This window comes from Ursus americanus, chromosome 7 (genome assembly GCF_024610735.1).
Source record: "Ursus americanus isolate L20-20 chromosome 7, mUrsAme1.1.p, whole genome shotgun sequence".
Lineage (NCBI taxonomy): Eukaryota > Metazoa > Chordata > Mammalia > Carnivora > Ursidae > Ursus > Ursus americanus.
In genome coordinates this window covers 60,725,030-60,746,758 of record NC_142133.1, presented here as the reverse complement: position 1 = coordinate 60,746,758, position 21,729 = coordinate 60,725,030, and the positions used below count along the sequence as shown (strand labels likewise).

The 21,729-nt window shown below is 36.7% G+C and overlaps 1 protein-coding gene across 2 annotated transcripts in view; it reads left to right on the top strand.

Annotated features, from left to right (window-relative positions):
* The window catches only part of TTC27 (tetratricopeptide repeat domain 27), a 174,465-nt gene that overhangs the window by 35,313 nt on the left and 117,423 nt on the right, over positions 1-21,729 (top strand). For both annotated transcript variants that reach the window (XM_087863743.1, XM_045809106.2), the window contains exon 9: positions 1,296-1,362. In XM_087863743.1, the coding sequence (XP_087719869.1) occupies positions 1,296-1,362 (67 nt within the window). The remainder of the gene's footprint in view (positions 1-1,295; positions 1,363-21,729) is intronic.

The window sequence follows — 21,729 nt, the reverse complement described above, 5'->3', positions numbered from 1 at the left end:
CAAACTGGTGGTTGCCGGGGGGGTTGGGAGTTGGGGGGGGGTGGGTAAAATAATGAAGGGGATTAAGAATAGACTTACGTTGAGCACTTAGAAATATATAGAATTGTTGCATCATTATATTGTGTACCTGAAACTTATATAACATGGTATGTTAATTATACTTGAATTTAAAAAAAAGGTAACCACTATCATGAAGTCGAGTTGTCATTTTCTTGCCTTTTCAAAAAAATATATTTACTCACATGTTTTTATACTTCTAAGTCAATTGTTTCATTTGAGTTTTTCTCTGAGCTTTATAAAAGTGGTATCTTACTGTTATATAGTTTTCTGTGATTGTTCTGTGATTGTTTTTTTCTCTCATTATTATGTTTTTATGGTTCATTCATGTTTTATATGTAGCTACAATTTACTTGGGATTATAGCATTCCATTGGGTGACTATTTCTCAGTTTATCAGTCTCCTTTTGGATATTGGGATCATTTCAAGATTTTCTCCTGTTATACACAATATTACTATGGATATTTGTGTATACGATTCCTGGTACACCTGTTCAGGAATTTCTCTGAGCTCTATGGAATTATTGAGCTAAGGATATATGAAGGTTCACTTTACAGGGTAGTGCTAAATAGTTTAACAAAATCATCCTATCAAATTATACTTGGATCAGCAGAGTCTAAGAATTCCCACTGCTCTGCCTCTTTGACAACCTCTTAATTTTTGCCTAATGGTTAAAATAGTAATATTTTAATTCTTTTGGCATGAGTTTGATAAATAGGAGATGTTGCCATGTTAATTCTTTTCATTTTCTTTGTGAAGTGGCACAGATTGGATTTCTTTCTCCTAGTAAAATATGTTGATATTTAGTATACCAACCACATTTTGCCAGTGTTTTTTAAAAGATTTTGTTTATTTATTTATTTTGGGGGGGAGTGGGGGAGGGGCAGAGGGCGACGGAGAGAGAAACCCAAGTAGACTCTGCACTGAGTGCGGAGCCCAATGCAAGACTTGATCTCACGACCCAGAGATTACGACCTGAGCTGAAACCAAGAGTTGGCCCCTTAACTGAATGCTCCAACCAGGTGCCCCTATTTGTACATTTTATTACTTACTTACTTATTACATTATTTATTGTCATGCTTATCTTTGGTGAAGTCATATCTACATTTGCATATAATGCAGTAGTATTAAAATATGTACTTTGAAATAAAGTTTATGCTGCCTTTTTAAAAATTATATTTCATTAATTGCAACATGCATTTTAGAATTAATTTACTTTTTTTTTTTTTAATTTAAAGCACAAATTTCCAAAAGAATAACCCAGTGCATAAGTTAACTGAAGAGGAGCTGCTGGCATTTACATCAGTGAGTAATGTCTTGTCCTTTCCATTTCGTGTTTTTCCTTGCACATTCTATTGCTTCTGATTTATTCTTGCCTCAGATTGCTCATATTGAGACACTGCCACTTAAGGAAATTAAGGAGAAAAAAAACCTCACCATTTAGTTTCCAGTTTAGTTTCCAAACTGCATATATCTTGCTGTTGATGTAAGCATAAGCATTTTTCTTTGTACTTGCTTGGATTTGAGGGCAGTGGCCAACTAATTCTTGTTCATTGTTAGATCCCAGGGCCTAATAGGTGCTCCATAAATGTCCAATGAGTAAATGAAGCGACAGAGCATGAGTCTGACTCCTCACTCCAGAGCCGCTATAGTGTGCGCCTCTTTCGTCTACAACTGAGGGCGATGCCTACATGGATGGGACAGAAAGAGGATGTCAGAGAGTGAGGACCAGAAGCAGGAGGGCGTGGGTTATAGAGGCCGAGGAAGGAGGCAGTGTCAGGAGCATGAGGTGCTCGCTAGCGTTCCGCACTATAGAACCGCGCTGAGAAAGGCTGTGGGTGCTGATAATCGGGAGTGCGCTGCTTGTCTCTAGGACAGTTTCGGTGGAGTATGGTGTAGTCACGTCATCACAGGGAATTAAGGAGGGAATGAGGTATAAGAAAATAAAGTTGATAAATACCACAGTCCACGAAGAATGGCAGTGAAAAGGAAAGATCGAGTAATAGATGTGTGAGGATTTGAGCTCAAAGAAGGCTTTTCAAGGACAGAAAAGTCACAGACCAAAGGATCAGTCAGTATCTTCTTAGCTTATGGATGAAAAGATAACGCACATCTTTGATGAGCACAAGTTGCTTAAGATACTTTTTTTTAAAGACATTTTTATTAATCATAGTTAAAATCAAGAGAGAATTCTGATGTTTTCTTTCCTTGTTATTTTTCAGATAAGGCAAAAATGAAGTATTTTTATCTGGTAGAAAAGCTAGCTTACTTTGTATTGTAATATACATTTTTCAAGTTACTATTTCCTGCCTATGGTTTTAGAGCCGGTAGGATGTTAATCCCTTGAGTCCTCTGGGTGCATGTTTCATTTTCTCACTTGAGGATCTTAGAAATCTTTGGTGTTTCTGATGGTAGCATATCTGTGTTTAGGTAACTATGTGGAAATGTCCCTGTTTATTCATTACATGTGCTATAAAGAATTTGACAAATAAAGTGTTAAACATTTTTTAAAAGATTAATTTAAGAAATTATTCTGTATTTCCTATTTATTCAGCTAATCTCAATTGAATACTGAATTTATGTCAAGCATTGTGCTAGTCATTGGGGATACAGTGTCAACAGAGTCTTTTCCCTCTTGGCGTTTACATCGATTTACATTCTTGTGGGGACAATACACAGTATACCAAGAGAGAAATAATATACTTAACAGATGTCCTCTGGAGACATATAGAGCTGGGTAAGGGAATACAAATGGCACGGGGATGGCTGTTTTAGACAAGGTGTGGGGGGATCTCAGTGTGAAGGATATGGAGGGTCTGGCATGGTGGTGAGTTTGAGTTACTGTAGGAAAGTACAGAGCTGGGTGGGGACAAGGGCCTAGTTGACGAATGTGACCAGGATGCTTGGGTTTCTTCTGATGACTGGGGTAAACAGGATGTAACATGTGCTAGGAAGTGTTGCTGTTGGCCTCTCATGGGGAGGACGTCAGTAATAACATTTTCTTGGGACTGGTCTTAGCAGTTTATCAAGGTATATGTATTCTCCATAGTTACCCTAAAAAGACACTAAAATATTCTATATTCAAGCAGTTAAATTTTTTTAACATTTCTGGTTGGTGGGGGTGTATTTCTTCCTTTTTTAAAAAAATTTTCCTTTTTTTCTCGTTTCTTTTTTTTCATTTTTTCTTTTTTATAATTATTTTTAATTTTTTCAATTTAAATTATGCACCGTATTATTAGTTTCAGAGGTAGAATTTAGTGATTCATCAGTTGCATACAACACCCAGTACTCATTACTTCAAGTGCCCTCCTTAATGGCCATCACCCAGTTACCTCATCCCCCCATCCACCTCCCCTCCAGCAACCGTTTGTTTCCTAGAGTTGAGTCTCTTAGTCTCTCATTATTTGCCTTTCCGATCCCCTACCCCAGGGCCCCACCCCCACCCCCTTCTTAGTCCTCTCTACTATGAAGTACTTCTGAAGTAATTAACTCTGGTAACCTCTGGGGTGGGTAACTCATCTCTCCCAACTTGCAATGAAGGTCATAAATTTGAGTTTCATACTTTTCCGCCAAGGGCTTTGTAATACATCCTTTTTTTTGCTCTCTGTCCTCCTCTGACTCTCGTTCAAGTCAGAAGTGACCTGAGGACTGATCTCTTTGGAGGAAAGGTGTTTGATTACAGTGATGTGTAGTGCCAGGCCTGAGTCTTCTAAGGGGATGAGTTTTTTAATTCCAAGGAAATCTTTAATTCATAAGAAGTAGAACAAGGAACTTACACGTGAGGAGAGCTTTTAGGAGCCCCAAGGATACTTTGTGATCTGCACCACCCCCATCTTTTGTTGATCCCAGAGGAAGCATACAGACCACACTAGAAAAATCCAGATGAGCCCTTGTCAGCTCATCCTTGCATTTATCGGTCCTTCCTGATATCCCTTTTTTGTACATGATACTGAAGCAGATAATAAGATGAATTAGAAGTGGCCCCTCGTCTCAATGAAGAATTCCATTGAAATTTATATCCTATATAATTGAATATCCTGTATATAAATATCCTTTATCTATTACTCCAAAAGAGTATTTAAGGCAAAAGGAAACACTTCTGGTGCTATCCTTCTTCTGAACTCTTGAACTCCTTTCTGTGCCTTTCTTTTAACAGGGATTATATTTGGGCTTATATTATTTATGTATATGTCTTCTTGCTCCCACAAGACTATAAACTCCCCATTTCAGGGACTGGGCTCTTCTTCTCTGGGTCTTCTACAAGGCCCAGGATAGTGCTCCAATGCTTCAGTCATAGTTGTTGCTCAATAAATGGATGCAGAAGAAGAGAATGAATGAGATATCCTTGAACCCTGGAGAGGATTTATGTCTGCCCTATAACTTGATGCTGCATTGCTCCCCTTGGTTTTATAATTTAAGTAGTGTTATGTGATGTGAAGAATCACTGCTTGTTTTTTCTTCTTCTGTGTAATGAGGGAAGTGGGGGATGTGCCCCTTCCTCAGCCCTGAAAACTTGATTTGAGGATCAAATTTGAGAATGTCCTGAAAGTACCTTTGAGTAGGTAGAGCTGGTGCACCTGTAGCATTAGGGGATGAGTGGGGCCATCTGATCACAGGTTTGTAGGAGAGCATTCTGTTTTCAAGGAGTAAGAATTCCTAACTGGATAAGACCTGTTTGAAATTGGCTGTAGACGTGGGAGAGAAGGGAGTGGAGAAGAAAGAAACAGCATACTCTTTCCTGCTGGGCAGCCATTTCCCTTCTGTGGCGTGGTGTGGTGGCCTGGAACTGGGGGTATCAACTATTGAGACTAGGAAGTGTCTTTTGTTAATAGAAGAACAAGAGTAATACAAGTCTTCATACTCCTGCCAGTGGATTATAAGCACTTGAAGGGACGGGAACCATAGTTACTGGGTATTTGTTAAATATTGAATAAACAAATGAATGGCTCATTATTCCTGAATTTTGTTCAGTTTTAGTGAACTGTCTTAAACTTGACTAAAATGGTAAAAAATCTTTTTTGGAGAAGTTTTTAGAAGTGTTTTCCTATTGGTGTAGCATGTTGAAATGTATGTGAGATATGTTGAGAGAATGTTTTCATTCAGCAATGTCAGAAGCTTATCATAAAAGGAATACTTTATTTTTTTAAGGTTGTCATAATGTAGTGCTGTTCCTGAGATATTTGATCCACACATTTCAGGAAAACTGAATGACTCATAGTAAAAATAACCCGTATTGTTTTAGAGAGCCATTTATGTTGTATCGGCTTGATAATTTAAAATTAGCTGTTATCTACGTTATTTCCTTTCAGATGGGCCAAGTCAGTGACATTCAGTAATGCTTTTAATTTCCTTTCATTGTTGAAAATGGGAACAATTTAGTTAATTCATACAGGTGTTTCAGTTTTCATTGGCAGAAGTTTTGCTTAAGTGTGAATTGATACTGGCAGCCTGCCTTCTGAGTGTCTGCCTGAAGCCCCAAGGTCTCTGTAAATGAAAAAAGGAAAAAGACCTTTGGAATTTGTACATTATATTGTATATATTTTCTCTTTCTGCTGTTAATTTTAAAGCTATTTAGTAAACACTTACTTATGAACATAACATAGTTTGCAAACCATTTTTACAGATTAAAGTGATTGCCTGTTTTTCTTTTAGGGCATACTTATTTCTTAATTTTCTAAGATAGGCAATAGAACTTTGCGGGATAGCCAGGATACTTCCGATAGTTTGTGTTAACATTACATGATGACATATATTAAGCAGTTGTAGTTCAGGATTTTGATTTTCTTTCTGGTTTGAATACTTGTTTCTCAAAATGTTACTTGTACATTTTAATTTACTAGGCATGTATTGATAATGAACATTGTAGCGATCTCTGGATTTTAAGTTGGTAACTTTTAAAGAAGTAAGGGATAGGCATGCTGTATTTTTTGTATCAGTTCATAGGTTAACTGTTATTAAACAGAGGATTATTAAATATTTTTGGACTGTAGTTTGAGTTCCTTGTATATATCTTACTTAAGAAATAGACAGAATGAGTAATGGGATTAGTGGGATCAAGGCTCTTTTCTTACCACATCTACTTTGGTAACTGCTAGACTTCTTTCTTCACTGTTAACCATGGCTTAAGGTTAATACTTATTTGTGGGTTTACTTCGAGTCACGTTGGAGTCACTGGTACTGACTTCTTTTTACTGTAAGCAACTACAAAAACAAAATATATGAAGCAGCAGTGCAAAAAAGGATAATAAGTCATGACCAAATAGTGTTTGTCTCAAGAGTGCAAAATTGGATTAACATGAAACAATCAATGCAATTCATCTTATTAGTATAGTAAAAGGGAAAAGCCAAATGATTATCTTAGTAGAAGCAGAAAAGCATTTTAAAAAAATTCAATAAACTTTATATTATAATTTTACTTTATAATATAAAGTATGTATGTATATATATTATATTGTTAATTCCTAGTAAACTAGGAGTAGAAGGGAATGTCAACCTGGTAAAGGACATCAATGAAGAATCTCTAATTAAAATCATTATTGACAAAAAACAGTCTCTTCTTAAGATCAGAAAAATGGCACTTCAGTTTTCCATTGAATTGGAAATCCCAGATAGTGCAGAAACACATGAAGAAGATGCAAAAGGTACGTGGATTGGAAAGGAAGATATAAAACTATCAGTATGCATAGATAACACAATTATATACATAGGTAACCCTAAAGAATTGACATGAAAGCTACTGGAAGTAATAGGAAAGGCCTGAAAAGAATACAAGGTCAATTAAAAAAAAAAATCAGTTGTGGGTGCCTGAGTGGCTCAGTTGGTTAATCTTCTGCCTTCAGCTCAGGTCGTGATCCCAGGGTCCTGGGATTCAGCCCCATGTCAGGCTCCCTGCTCAGTTGGGAGTCTGCTTCTCCATGTCCCTCTGCCCCCCCAACTCGTGCTCTCTCTCATGTGCTCTCTCTCTCAATCTCTCACTGTCTCTCAAATAAATAAATAAAGTCTTTTAAAAAATCAGTTGTGTTTACATATTCCTAGCAATGAATAATTGGGAAAGACATTTTAAAACTATTTAGAGTAGCATAAGATATCACGTGTTTAGTGATAAATTTAACTGAAGTGTAAGACCTGTATACTGAAAATGATATAATGCTGAGAGAAATTAAAGAAGATCTAAATAAATGGAAAATTTACAATATTAATGGATTGGGAGACTCAGTATTGTTGAATTGACAGTTCTCCCAAAATTGAGCTATAAGTTAAATCTAATAGTGATCAGATTCCCAGTAGGCGTTTTTTCTTTGCAGAAGTCAACAAGCTGATTCTAAAATTTATTTGGAAGACTTCTGCTTCTGTGATGGCCAATTAAGCTCTGATTGGAACCATCCTTCTGCAGATAAAATGACAAACTATAGACAAAATGCAGAAAGATTCTGGAGATTTATATTTTGCTTGGAAGAAGGGAATGACATTGGTGATTTTCTTGCTTCTATCCTGTGGCTAAATCTCAGTGTCTTACATGCAAGGAAGGTAAAACTCCGAAAGCAATTCAGCAGTCTTTCTGAGGACAGAGATTGGGGCTACCATGGCTGCTGGAATGTGAGGAAGAATATTTCATAAAGGAGAGAGTCACAGATGAGGATTCTTACATTCTGTATATAAACGTTTAAGTCTGGCTCACCCTTGAGCCACACATGTGTAGGGCACACTCTTAGCAGCTCAGCTAAGGACAAAGGAGCTCAGATGAGATTCTGAGCAGCCACCCAAGAGACTATGTGTACATGTTCAGTCAAATGTGTTATGTGTTAAAACATAAAAAGCCAACACTTTGTAACAGTACAACCAAAATCATACCCAAGAGTATAACATTCACGATATGTAGGATATCATCCAAAATTGTTCAGCAAATGAAGAATGAAGAAAATGTGAGCAATTCATAAGAGAAAAGACAGTCAATGGAGACCAACTCCAACATGACCTAGATGTTGGAATTAACAGACAAGGATTAAAGAAATTTCTTTAATTATACTGTGACATAAAGGAAAAATGTTCTTAATAGTTACAAGGAAGTATTTGTAGAGAAAAATGGAAAGTATAAAGAACCACAGGGAAATCTTAAAACTGAACATACATTATGTAAAATAAAAATTCTCTGGATGGGATTTACAATTGAATGGAGATGATACAAGAAAGAGTTAAAGAATGTGAAGATAGATCAATAGAAGCAAGCCTATGAAGAACAGAGAGGCAAGAAACATAAAAATAATGAACAAGCCACTTGGCCATGTGGGATAGTATAAAAGGGTTCAACACAGGGGCGCTTGGGTGGCTCAGTTGGTTAAACATCTGCCTTCGACTCAGGTCATGATCCCAGGGTCCCGGGATTGAGCCCCACATTGGGCTCCTTGCTCAGTGGGGAGCCTGCTTCTCCCTTTGCCTGACGCAGGACTCAATCCCAGGACCCTGGGATCATGATCAAAGGCAAATGCCCAACCAACTGAGCCACCCAGGTGTCCCAATATCCCAATAAAACAAATCATTAAAAAAAAAATGCAAAAGCATCTAGCTGAAACTCCAAAGATAAGGTAAAATGGCAATCTGAAATATATTCAAATAACCCAAAATGAAGGCAGGAATGGCGGTACAATAGGATAACAAATACATTCAACCATATCTCTAATTATATTAAATGTTAACGGTTACTCCAACTAAGAGTCAAAGATCGTCAGAATGGAAAAAAAAACAACAACAACAAGACACAACTGTATGTTCTAAGAGTTGTATTTTAAATATAAAGACTCAGATTGAAAATAAATGGGTAGAAAATATCCCATGCAAACATTAAGTATCAAAAGTTTGGATTTGCTAAATTAATATCAAATGAAATGGGCTTCATTACAAAGAATATTTCCAGAGACAGAGAGGGCTATTTCATAATAATAAAGGGAAAATTTATCAGCAAGACATAACAATCATAAATGTATAATGCCTAATAACAGCCACACAACATATGAAGCAAAAATTGACAGAATTAAAATGCAAAATAGACAATGTCACAATCATATTTGGAGATATTAATATTCCTCTCTCAGCAATTGATAGAACAACTAGACAATAACACCGAGTAAATACATAGATAATTTGGATAATACTATCAACCAACTTGACCTAATTGATATTTATAGAAAAATACATTCAGAATACATGGTTTTTTCAAGTGCATGTGGTATGTTCAGCAAGACCATATACTGGGCCAGTTAAATAAGTCTCAATAAAAAAAAGAACATTGTATGAATATACTCTTTTTCCACAGTGGAATTAATTTACATAAATAACTATTAGATATCTAGAAAAATTCCAAATATTTGGAAACCAAATAATTAAACCACATATTTAGTCTGTGGATCAATAAAGAAATCACAAAGGAATTTATATATAAAAGTCAGTCATTGACCTAAATCTCCTACATTTCCTTAAGGTAAAAATTGTGTAACATTGGGGTAATGAGCAATTTTCAGCTAGGACACTAAGTACATGAACCATAATAGGGAAACTGGATTAAAAGATATATTGGACTGCATTAAAGTTAAAATCTGCCTTTTGAAAGACATCATTACGAAAATGAAAAGACAAGAATAGACTGAGCAAATATTCACAGTACATGCATCTCACAAAGGACTTTTTTTCAGAATAAATAAAGACCTCTTTCAACTCAATAATAATAGGACAAACCAATTAAAAATGGAGAAAAAGGGGCGCCTGGGTGGCTCAGTCGTTAAGCATCTGCCTTCGGCTCAGGGCGTGATCCCAGAGTCCTGGGATCGAGCCCCACAATCAGGCTCCTCTGCTGGGAGCCTGCTTCTTCCTCTCTCACTCCCCCTGCATGTGTTCCCTCTCTCGCTGGCTGTCTCTCTCTCTGTCAAATAAATAAATAAAATCTTAGAAAAAAAAAATGGAGAAAAGATTTGAACAGATCTTCCACCAGAGATATATGAATGACCAACAAGAATATGAACAGTGCTTAATACCAGTAGTCATTGGGAAAATGCATTTTAAAACTACAAGACACCACTATACACCACTTAAAAGACTTAATACTGTGCGGGGTAGTTGGAACTCTTATCCATTGTAACGTAATGTAATGCAAAATGGTACAAGCACTTTGGAACACGGTTTGGTATTTTCTCATAGAATTAATCATCAGTGCTACCTCGAGGTATTTATCTATGAGAAATGAAAATATATGTCTCTACAAAGACATATATACAAATGTTCATACCTGTTTAATTCATTATAGCTTAAAACTGGAAAAAACCCAATGTTCATCAACAAGTGAGTGATAAACTACAGTACATCCAGCCAAAGAAATGATACTAAGCGATAAAAAATGAAGTGCTGATACACTCAGCAGTGTGGGTGAACCTGAAAAACCTAATTTTGAGTTAAAGAAGCCTGACTCCATTTAGTTGGAATTCTAGAGTAGATAAAACTAAATCATAAAGACAGAGAACAGATCACAGATTGATTTCAGGGAACTTTTTGGGCTGATAGAAATTTATAGATCTTGATTTTCATGGTGGTTACATAGGTGTATACATTTGCGAAAACAGCAAACTCTGCGCTAAATATGGGTTTATTTTGTTGTACGTGTCTTATATTTCAATAAAGTCATTAAGAATAACCTAAAAGGGAAAATGCATAGGTGTTATTTAGAGCTATAATATTTAAGATTGATGAGATTATGAAGATAGATTTTGATTTCAGTGTAGATTAGTCCTTGTCATCAATTTCAGAAGCATAACATGAAATACAGCCTGACTGATGTGTGAAGTGGAAAGAATGTAGCAGAAGAAAAGGATGTTGCTCAGTATCCACATTTAATATGAAGTTTACTTTTTTTTTTTAAAGGCAAAACAGGCTAGTTTTCCTCAAATATTAGTGGAAACCTCTGTTCAAAAGGAACTCCAAATTCAGATGGAGGAATATACTGTTTAGAGCTCCGCTTGCAGTAATTTTGACCTTTAGCATCTAACACAGGTCATTGTTGTCTTGAGTTGAATTATACGCCCTTATGATTGAGAGTCACCAGAAACAACAAACAGAAAGATAGCTAAGATGAACGTAAAACCTTAAGAATTCAGGAGGCAGGAAAACTTGTGTATAACAATAGCATAGGTAATTGACATCTTCTAAAACACAGTGAGGTATGAATACAGGATTTCAAGCAACTTCTTGTGTTAATGGATATAAAAATACAGCTAATTAGACTTTAATTATTTTAAGTCTGTAAATGCCCTTTTTAGTAGAATCTATATTAGGCCTGGAGATTAAACTCTTGGTTGTGTGGCACAGTTAACTTGGTTGAAGAGTATAAAGGAATTCTTTGTATTACCCTTGAAATTTTTCTGAAGGAGAAAAATAAATCTGAAAATAAAAAGTTAAAGGAAAAAATCCTCTGGCACAAAACTATACAGAAAACGAGCAAAGCCCATCACTGCCTCATGGCTAGCTAACCATTCTTATTTGGGGTTGAAGATAAAAGCATGCTCTCTGGGACGTGTTCAGACCACTGTTAAATTTCTCTCAACCTGCCTGTGTCTCTCACTGGGTTTCCTCCTTGTGTCTTGCCCCATACTGTCTTTAGTAGCGAAGGAAACAGGGAGGCATTACAAAATAAACCCAACACATAGGTTGACATAAAGAAGGGGGACTCATGGACCAGAGACCAGAAGCTCCCGTGATCAAAGATCAGAGTCAGCTGTGAGGGATGGAATTAACTGACCTACTAGCACTTTCAAGAACTTTCTACTAAGCCAAGACCCTCAAGCAAGTCTGAAGGAATCCTGAATTCATGATGCAGCTGCTGTGGCAGCAGAAAGCAATTTCTCTGGAGGAAAACATCAACAGTCCTTAATTAAAACTGAGCAGTGAGCTCACAAAGATCAGCAGAGAGAAGAGAAGGCAAGCCATCATGACTGAGAGTCAACAAAGACAACAGTTTTCTGATTCATAAGGTAGACCAGCTATATATGGGATGTTTAAAGAAATAAAGCATGCAATAATCAAAAGGTAGCTTATAAACTTTTGTTATTAGACTTTTATGATTTGGGAGGGGAAATGTAACTTTTAGATTTTTTTTTTTTAAGAGAGTGAGAGTATGTGTATGCATGTGCAGGAGCCGTGTGGGGGAGGGGCAAAGGAAGAGGGAGAGAAAACCTTGAGCCATCTCTATGCCCAGTGTGAGCACAACAGGGGGCTTGATCTCACAACCCTGAGATCATGACCTGAGCCAAAATCAAGAGTCAGATGCTTTGCTGACAGAGCCACCCAGGTGCTCCAGAAATAATTTGAAATTAAAAACCAGAATAGAAAAAATGCAGCCCTTGCTTTTCCACACAAGAGAGAGGTTGTAAAACACTAAGAAGTTGTGTATAGCAGGTGTTTCAGAAATTGCAGTCTTAGAAGTATACCTAAGAAACTCTTGCATCTGCATCAGTAGACATATGTGTGAATGTCTCATAATAGCATCATGGCAGAGAAACTGGAAGCAACCTACATGTTGTTGACAGGGTAAGGATAGATATATTGTGATGTTTTATATCACAGTTATGAAATATACAACAGTAAAGTGAAAATAAATGAACTATGGCTATAAGCAACAACATGGATGAATTTATAAATATAATAAGTTAAAAAAACTAGTCCCAGAGTCACAGGTGTTTATATGATTATACTTTATAACTTAAACTTAGTTACTTATAATCCTCTTTATATATCAGATAATAAAAAAATGAAGCCTAAAAACTGTTTTGAGCAATGGCAAGATCATTGAAATTTTATTTGATAAACCTTTTTAAAGAATAAACAGTTCTGACTGCATACATTTTAATTTTAAAGTGAATCTTGGGGCGGTTGGGTGGCTCAGTCATTAAGCGTGGTGTGAAAGGTGCATCTGGTAGTGCTGGCGAACCGGCATCTCCAGAATGTAGAAGGCTTTTTAAAATTTATTTATTTATTTGTTTATTTTGAGGCAGACAGATGACCAACAGCTTGATCTCTCTCTGGTGTCTGCTTTCTGCAGAGCAGAGACAGAGCTTTGAAAGTGTTGTAATGACAGGAGATTTGGAATCTCAGGATTTGCCAAGCATGCTCCTAGGTAGTGTGGAAGAAATAAAGGTATAAAACATAGGACTTGCCTTTGTGGAATTTTTAATTTAGCTCACATCAGATAAACTTAGGGCAGTGTAATTGGTAATACCAGGCAGTTTAAACTTCAGATTGATAGCACAGATAAATGAATCCCCTAACTGCTCAGAAAAGAAGAAAATGTTTAAGACAGAGCAAAGAAGGCGTTGTTCACTAAGGGAGGATTTGAATCAGGCCTTGAAAGACAGATGGGGTTTAGATGGAGTGATAGCAAGAGCAAAGGGGAAGTGTGATTGTACAGGGTTCAGTTAGCTGGGTTGGAGGATTTGGTGAGGGCAACAGTGAGACTTAGGGGAAAGCAGATTCCCGACAGATTTTAAATGGTCTGCCGAGCAAGGCCTGGGAATTTGGACTGCAGTTCTCCTGGGGATAATTTATAGTTTAAATTGGGAATTTTAAACTTATTGTCATTTGATACAGATTTTAACAATGGATGCTTTTTTAAATAGTTCATTAAGAAGGGGGAATAGTTCTGCTTTTTATAGTATTTCTTTGTTCCTTGTGTTGTAAGGTCAGCCTGACCTGGGTAGGCATCATCTGATTTGGCTTGAGTATAGCCAAACACAAAGAGAGGTAGGTTTGAGTTGGCTTTGATTTATGTGCGGAAAAGCAGCTATCTGAAAGCCCCTTCCTTCACCTTTAAAGGAGCAGACTGGCTGGCTGTCATATAAAGGATCCCAGTGACCTCTGGAAGAAGGTTATTGGAAACGTGCAGTGATAAGAGTGAAAAGAAAATTTGTTTTTAATAGAAACAACACTCCAGATTTTCTTTGAGAGTGTTACAGAATTTTCTTTGCCGCTCCTCTGGGAATGAGGGCAATGTTTCGTGTATTGGAATTGTTAGCTACATAAAATAATGCCTACATATGTAGCGTATCATAATATTAAAATTTACTTTTTAGTGTGGGTTACAGTGGTATTCATTGGCTATTTCATTTCAGTTAACTGAGTTTGCTCAGATGTTAGATTATTACAGTTCTTTTTTTAGTTACGAGTCAGAGCACCAGCCCAGGTGGCGTATCTTGAAGTGATAAGTTCCTGCAGAGGCGTGCCGAGCAGTCTTCCTTTTGCTCAAGGTATCTTTTTGTCAGCACTTGCTGAAGTGGATTGATTCTTTAACTTCTAAAACGTAACTATAAGTAAGAGAGATATTACTAGAGTTTATTTCAACTTTCATAGTAATAATATTTAGAGTACATATTATAAATTTATGATATAAATATTAGTAAGTAATGTTATTAATAAGTAATATTATAGAGTATATGAATATTGTACACTTATGAAAGCTTACTGCATCAGTGAATTGCCTTTCATAGATTCTGGTCAATGAGAGTTGAGAAATGAGAGAACTTTTCTTCAGACAGTTGCATAAATGTTATCACTTATATTTAGGTGGTTTCTGAGCTTTGCCCTGTAGTGTGAAAGTGGTGAGAATTCCATCTCATAGACAAGTGTATGGCTGCAAGTGACACAACATTCTTTTTTTTTTTCTTTTTTAAAAGATTTTATTTATTTATTTGTCAGAGAGAGAGGGAGAGAGAGGGAGAGAGCGCACAAGCTGGGGGAGCGGCAGGCAGAGGGAGAAGCAGGCTTCCCTGCTGAGCAAGGAGCCTGATGCGGGGCTCGATCCCAGGGCCCTGAGATCAAGACCTGAGCTGAAGGCAGACGCTTAACTGACTGGGCCACCAGGTGTACCCCCCCCCCCTTTTTTAAGCTGGATTTTTAGTCAGCAGTCATACTTGCGTGAAGCAATATTTCATCAAATTACTTGAGTTAGCAGACTTTAAATAAAAATAATGGACTTAAAAAAAAGATAGCATATACAACTGTATGATTCCACTTACCTGAGATACTTAGAATAGTCAAATGCATAGAAACAGAAGTAGAATGGTGGTTGCCAGGGGCAGAGAGTATTAGGGCGTTGATGTCTAATGGGTACAGGGTTTCAGGTGCAAGATGGAAAGATTCCTGGAGATTAGTTGAACAACCATGTAAATGTACTTACTGAACTATACACTTGAAAGAGTGGTGAAGGCGGTGGGCTGCCTTGGGGCCCCTGGGTGGTTCAGTTGGTTAAGTGTCTGACTCTGGATTTCTGCTCAGGTTATGATCTCAGGATCCTGGGATCGAGCCCCAAGTTGGGCTCTGCACTTGGCGGGGAATCTGCTTAAGGATTCTCCCTCTCCCTCTCCTTTATCCTTGTCCTGCTTACGTGCTCTCTTTCTCTCAAATAAATGAATAAATCTTAAAAAAAAAAAAAAGGATGGAGGGGCGCCTGGGTGGCTCAGTCAGTTAAGCATCTGACTCTTGATCTCAGCTCAGGTCTTGATCTCAGGGTTGTGAGTTCACGCCCTGCGCTGGGCTCTATGCTGGGTATGGATCCTACTTAAAACAAAAAAAGGTTAAGGTGATAATTTTTGTGTTATATGTATTTTACCACAATTTAAGAAAATATTACAAAGGGAAAAAAAGTAGCACCTACAATAAAGGTCAAAGATGTGAAATTTCAAGAAATAAATCTATCTTAACATGTACAAGGCCTCTATACTAAAATCTACAAGACATTATAAGAGAAAGCAATGAAGACTTAAATAAATGGGAGTATCTGCTGTGTTCGTGGAAGACTCAATATATAAAATTTCCAGTCTTTTCAAATTAACCTATATAACCAGTGCAATCCCTAACAGAATCCCAAGTTTGATTTTTTGTTTTTGTAGTTGTTGCTGTTGTTTTATGGTTTTGTGGAACTCAAGCTTACTTTAAAATTCATATGGAAATGTGAAGGGCTAAGAATAGCTAAGGCAGGCATGAAGTACTGAGGTGGCATATATACATTGCCAGAGAGCAAGCCCTGTTATGAAAGCGTATTGTTTAACTATATCATTGCTTATCATGTTGTGGTCCTTGGACTGGCAGCAGCAGCATCACCTGGGAGCTTGTTAGAAATGCAGTTTGTCCAGCTCCATCCCAAGCCCTTATTGAATCAGAATCTCTGGGGTTGAGGCCAAAGAGTCTGTGTTTTAACAATTTCTCTGCGTTATTCTTAGGCACTTGAAAGTTTGAGAAACACTGAATTAAGACATTTTGACGTAAGAAAATATGAACCAACCAGTAGAACAAATAGAGAGTCCAGAAACAGATCCATACATACACGGTTCATCTGATTTATGACAAAGTTGGCATTGCAGTACAATGGAAAAGAGTAGGCTTTTCGATAAATGGCACTAGATGATTTATATCCCTGTAGAGAAGACTATCTTAACCTGTATATCATACTGTATTTACAAAAATCAGTTCCAGACTGGATATATAAAAGTGAAAAGCAAAACTGTAAAGCTTTTAGAGGAAAAAATATGGGAGAATGTCTTTGAGACCTTAGGACAAACAGTACAATAAAGCTCTAACCATAAAACAAAAATGATAAATTGGACTCCATTAATATTAATTCTGTTTATCAAAAGATACCATTAATATTTGTAAAGCACTTAGACCACTGCCTTGCGAGCACGTTGTATATGTTACATGAATGTTTGTCAAGAGTATAAATACTACCCTCCTCCAAGAAAAAAAATACCTGTGTTCAGAAAATATAAACTTAACAAATTATTAAGAAAAATTCTGAAAACCCAACAGAAAAACAGGCAAAGGATTTCAATAGGGACTTAATGAAGAGATATTTAAATGACCATTAACATATTGAAAGGGGCTCAGCTTTATTAGTCATTAGAGAAATCCACACTAAAACCATAATACAGTACTACTACATACCCACAAGAGTGGCTAAAATGTAAAACAGACAGTATTGAGTGTGGTGAGGATGTGAAGCAACAAGAGTTATCTAATATTTCTAGTAAGAGTGTTGAGTGGAATAACCTTTTAGAAGACTGGAAGGAACTATGGGAGCTAACTGTTTTCATACTCTATGACCTCACAATTTGACTCCTAAGTATATACCCAACAAAATACTTGCACGTGTTCACCAAAAGAACGTGTCCTAAAGTGTGCGTAACCGCACATTCTGGTAGCGCATCCAGAATGTTCACAGCACATTGGTATTAGCCCCAAATTGGGAACTGCATAAATGCCCATTAGCGATATGATGGTTAAATAAATTGTATTTTTATATAATGGAATATTATACAGCAATAAAATGAATATTCTACAACTCTGCCCAACTATGTGGATGAATCTTTCAAACAGAATGTTGAGCAGAAGAAATCAGATACAAAAGAGTACTCTGCGATTACATTTGTATAAAGTAGAAAAGCATGCACACTGATCTCTGTACCAAATTTAGGATCGTGGTTACCTTTGCAGAGGGGCAAGAAATGACTGGAACAGAGAACAAGGGGGACAGTAGGATGCTGGTAATGTTTCTTGAACTGAGTGCTGGTTATATATGTTTGTTCAGTCTGTGAAAATTCATTGTGCATTTATATATATTATATAATATATAGAAATGTTTTAATAAAAAAATTGGTTCCAGTAGCCATTTCTTCACTACATCAAACTGAAAAATACATGGAAAGAGTCACATTGGGCATTTACATTCATGGTCAGATGAGTTGCAGTGGTCATTTCCAATATTCTGAAAGAATAGTATATTTAAGAAAATGAATAAAGCACCTTTCCTCAGCACTTTTTTTTTCTCAGCACGTTTTAACCAAACTAGAATTTCTTATATAAAATAATTCCTTTCTGTTAATAATTTCATTCCAGTTTCTTGTAGGGATGTATTAAGTTGATTTAAGTGTTTGAATCTTTCTTCCATGTAGTCTACGTGAAGATAAATTATGAACTTCCAAACTTACATGTGTATTTCTTTGCTTGGGACTAATCTGATTTATTTCTTTAAGCCTATCAATGCTAGAAAGCATCAAGGTGCAGGATGACCCACTCGTGACCAGGTGAAAAAAGTGACAGTTTCTTGCAAAAAGCTCAGAAGCATCAATCACAGCTTATTCTCACAACATATTTTTTTAAAAAAGATTTTAATTATTTATTAGAGAGAGAGAGGGTAAGCGAGCAAGCAAGCATGAGTGGAAGGAGGGGCAGAGGGAGAAGCAGGCCTCCTGCTGAGCAGGGAGCCCAGTGCGGGACTGGATCCCAGGACCTTGAGATCTGTGACCTGAGCCAAAGGCAGAAGCTTAACCGGCTGAGCCACCCAGGCGCCCTTCACAACACATTTTTGCTATGTATCTAGATGATTTTGTATGTTTTTGTTTATCTTAACAAAGACAAGTAAGTGTAACATTTTTGATTGTAAGGCGTTCTGTGGTACAACAGAGATAGAACGGTATGCTGTGTTGTGCAACGAGTCGTTTTCAAGTTAATGCTGTCTTAATATTTCACCAAATACCAGGATGGAGCTACCAGATACCCCGAAGTCTGCAAGGATGTGGTTTAAACATAGTGGGACATTACTTGGGTTTGTGTTATTTGGGAAGAATTCTAATAAATTGAGTATTTGTACAAGGGAATAGCTTACTGCTGTGCACAGCTGCTGTTTGCCAGTGCACAGAGCTAGCCAGGATTAGGCATTTTAGACTTTAAGATAACTGGTATCAGTGCCTTTGTAAGGGTGAGTGCGATGTGCACTGGCAGGTTGAGCACTGCCAGAGAGCTTAGGTGGAGTGGTCACAGGTTAATTTGTGTTTTGAGTGATTTCCCTTTTAAGGGAGTTGACGTACTCTGTGCCTTCAGAGAAGTGGCACCTTGCTCCCCTAGAGGATGAATAAAATCCTGCTTAAGAGCTACTGTTGTCAAGGCATCCAAATCAGCAAGGAAGAAGTAAAACTTTCACAATTTACAGATGACATGATACTCTATATAGAAAACCTGAAAGACTCCACCAAAAAACTGTTGGAACTGATAAACTCAGTAAAGTAGCAGGATATAAAATCAGTCTATGGAAGTCTGTGGCATTTCTATATACCAATAATGAAGCAGCAGAAAGAGAAATTTAGAAAACAGTTCCATTTATGATTACACCAAAACCCATAAGGTACCTAGGAATAAACCTAACCAAAGAGGTAAAAGACCTGTACTCTGATAACTATAAAACATTGATGAAGGAAATTGAAGAGGACACAAAGAAATGGAAAGATAATCCATGCTCATGGATTGGAAGAACAAATATTGTTAAAATATCTATACTACCCAAAGCAATCTACACATTTAGTGCAGTCCCTATCAAAATATCAACAGCATTTTTCACAGACCTAGAACAAACAATCCTAAAATTTGTATGGAACCATAAAAGACACTGAATAGTCCAAGCAATCTTGAAAAAGGAAGCAAAGCTGGAGGCATCATGATTCTGGACTTCAAGCTATATTACAAAGCTGTAGTCATTAAGACAGTATGGTACTGGTTCAGAAATGGACACAGAGATCAATGAAACAGAGTAGAAAACCCAGAATGAACCCACAACTATATGGTCATTTAATCTTCGGCAGAGCAGGAAAGACTATCCAAAGGGAAAAATACAGTCTCTTCAACAAATGGTGTTGGGAAAATTGACAGCAACATGCAGAAGAATGAAAGTGGACCACTTTCTTATACCATACACAAAAATAAATTCAAAATGGATGAAAGATGTAAATGTGAGACCTGAAACCATAAAAATCCTAGAAGCAATCTCAGACACTAATTTCTCTGACATCAGCCACAACAACATCTTTCTAGATAGGTCTACTGAGGCAAGGGAAACAAAAGCAAAAATAAACTATTGGAACTACATCGAAGTAAAAAGCTTCTGCACAGCAAAGGAAACAATCAACAAAACTAAAAGGCAACCTATGGAATGGGAGAAGCTCTTTTCAAATGACATATCCGATAAAGGGTTAGTATCCAAACTATATAAAGAATTTATAAAACTCAACACCCAGAAAACAAATATGCAGTTAAAAATGGGCAGAAGGTATGAACGACACTTTTCCAAAGAAGACATAGAGATGGCCAGCAGACACATGAAAAGATGCTCAATATCACTTATGATTAGGGAAATGCAAGTCAAAACTATAATGAGGTATCGCCTCACACCTGTCAGAAGGGCTAAAACCAATAACACAGGAAACGACCAGTGTTGGTGAGGATGCGGAGAAACGGGAATCCTTTCCACACTGTTGGTGGGAATGCAAACTGGTATAGCCACTCTGGAAACAGTATGGAGATTCTTCAAAAAGTTAAAAATAGAACTACTCTATGATCCAGCAGTCGCACTACTATTTACCCAAAGAATATCAAAATACTAATTCAAAGGAATACATGCACCCCAGTGTTCATAGCAGCATTATCTACAGTAGCCAAGATATGGAAGCAGCAATATCAATAGATGAACAGAGAAAGAAGTGGCATTATATATACAATGGGATATTATTCAGCCATAAAAAAGAATGAAATATTGCCGTTTGCAGAAACATGGATAGAACTAGAGTGTATTATGCTAACTGAAACGAGTCAGTTGGAGAAAGACACATACCATATGATTTGGCTCATATGTGGGATTTAAGAAACAAAACAAATGAGCAAAGGAGAAAAAAGAGAGAGAGAGGCAAACCAAGAAACAGACTCTTAACTATAGAGAACAAACTGGTGGTTACCAGAGGGGAGGTGGAGGGGGTATGGATTAAATAGGTGATGGGGATCAAGGAGTGCACTTGGTCATGATGAGAACACAACATTTTATCTTACTAACATTTCATTAAAATCAAAACCTAAATAGAAAAAAACACTTGTCCAGACTTTTACAGTTGAGTAGTAACTGTGTTTCCCTCAAAACAAGAATCTGACTCTCCCATTATTGGCTTTTCAGTAATTTCTTATTTAGAGACAGATTTAGATAAAAATATTCAAAAATTTATAGAACATTTCTGAGAAATGAGTGAGATATCAAAAATAAAATATAAATTATAAGAATTAACAACATACTGAATTCGATAGCCTCAAAAATGTGTTCTTTGGAGGAAATAGGAACTGAGATGATTAAAAATAGTGTTTACTGTAACTTAATTATATAGAGACATATTTTCATACCCTAAAATAATCTAGCTTTTGGGAGACAAACTTGGAAATTTGGGAGATGTTGAATATGCATATAGGATGTTTCATCCAAAATATTATTCATGGCTTTAAAAAAAAGCAGTGAAATAGCTAGTTTGGTCTTAGTTATATTTTTATCTTATATTTTCTTTTTAAGTCTTTAGCAAAACTGAACTTGAATGTAAAATTGCTTTTTTTAAGGACCTTGTAAGTAATGATTTTTTAAGATATATGCTTTTTAGGTTGTCATAAAATATTCATAACAAAGTTTATCATTTTAACAAAAATTTTTTTAGAGAAAGAGAGAGAGAGGTGGGGAGAGGGGCAGAGGGAGAGGGAGAAAGAGAATCTTAAGCAGGCTCTGCGCCCAGCATGGAGCCCAGCTCGAGGCTCAATCTCATGACGCTGAGATCATGACCTGAGCTG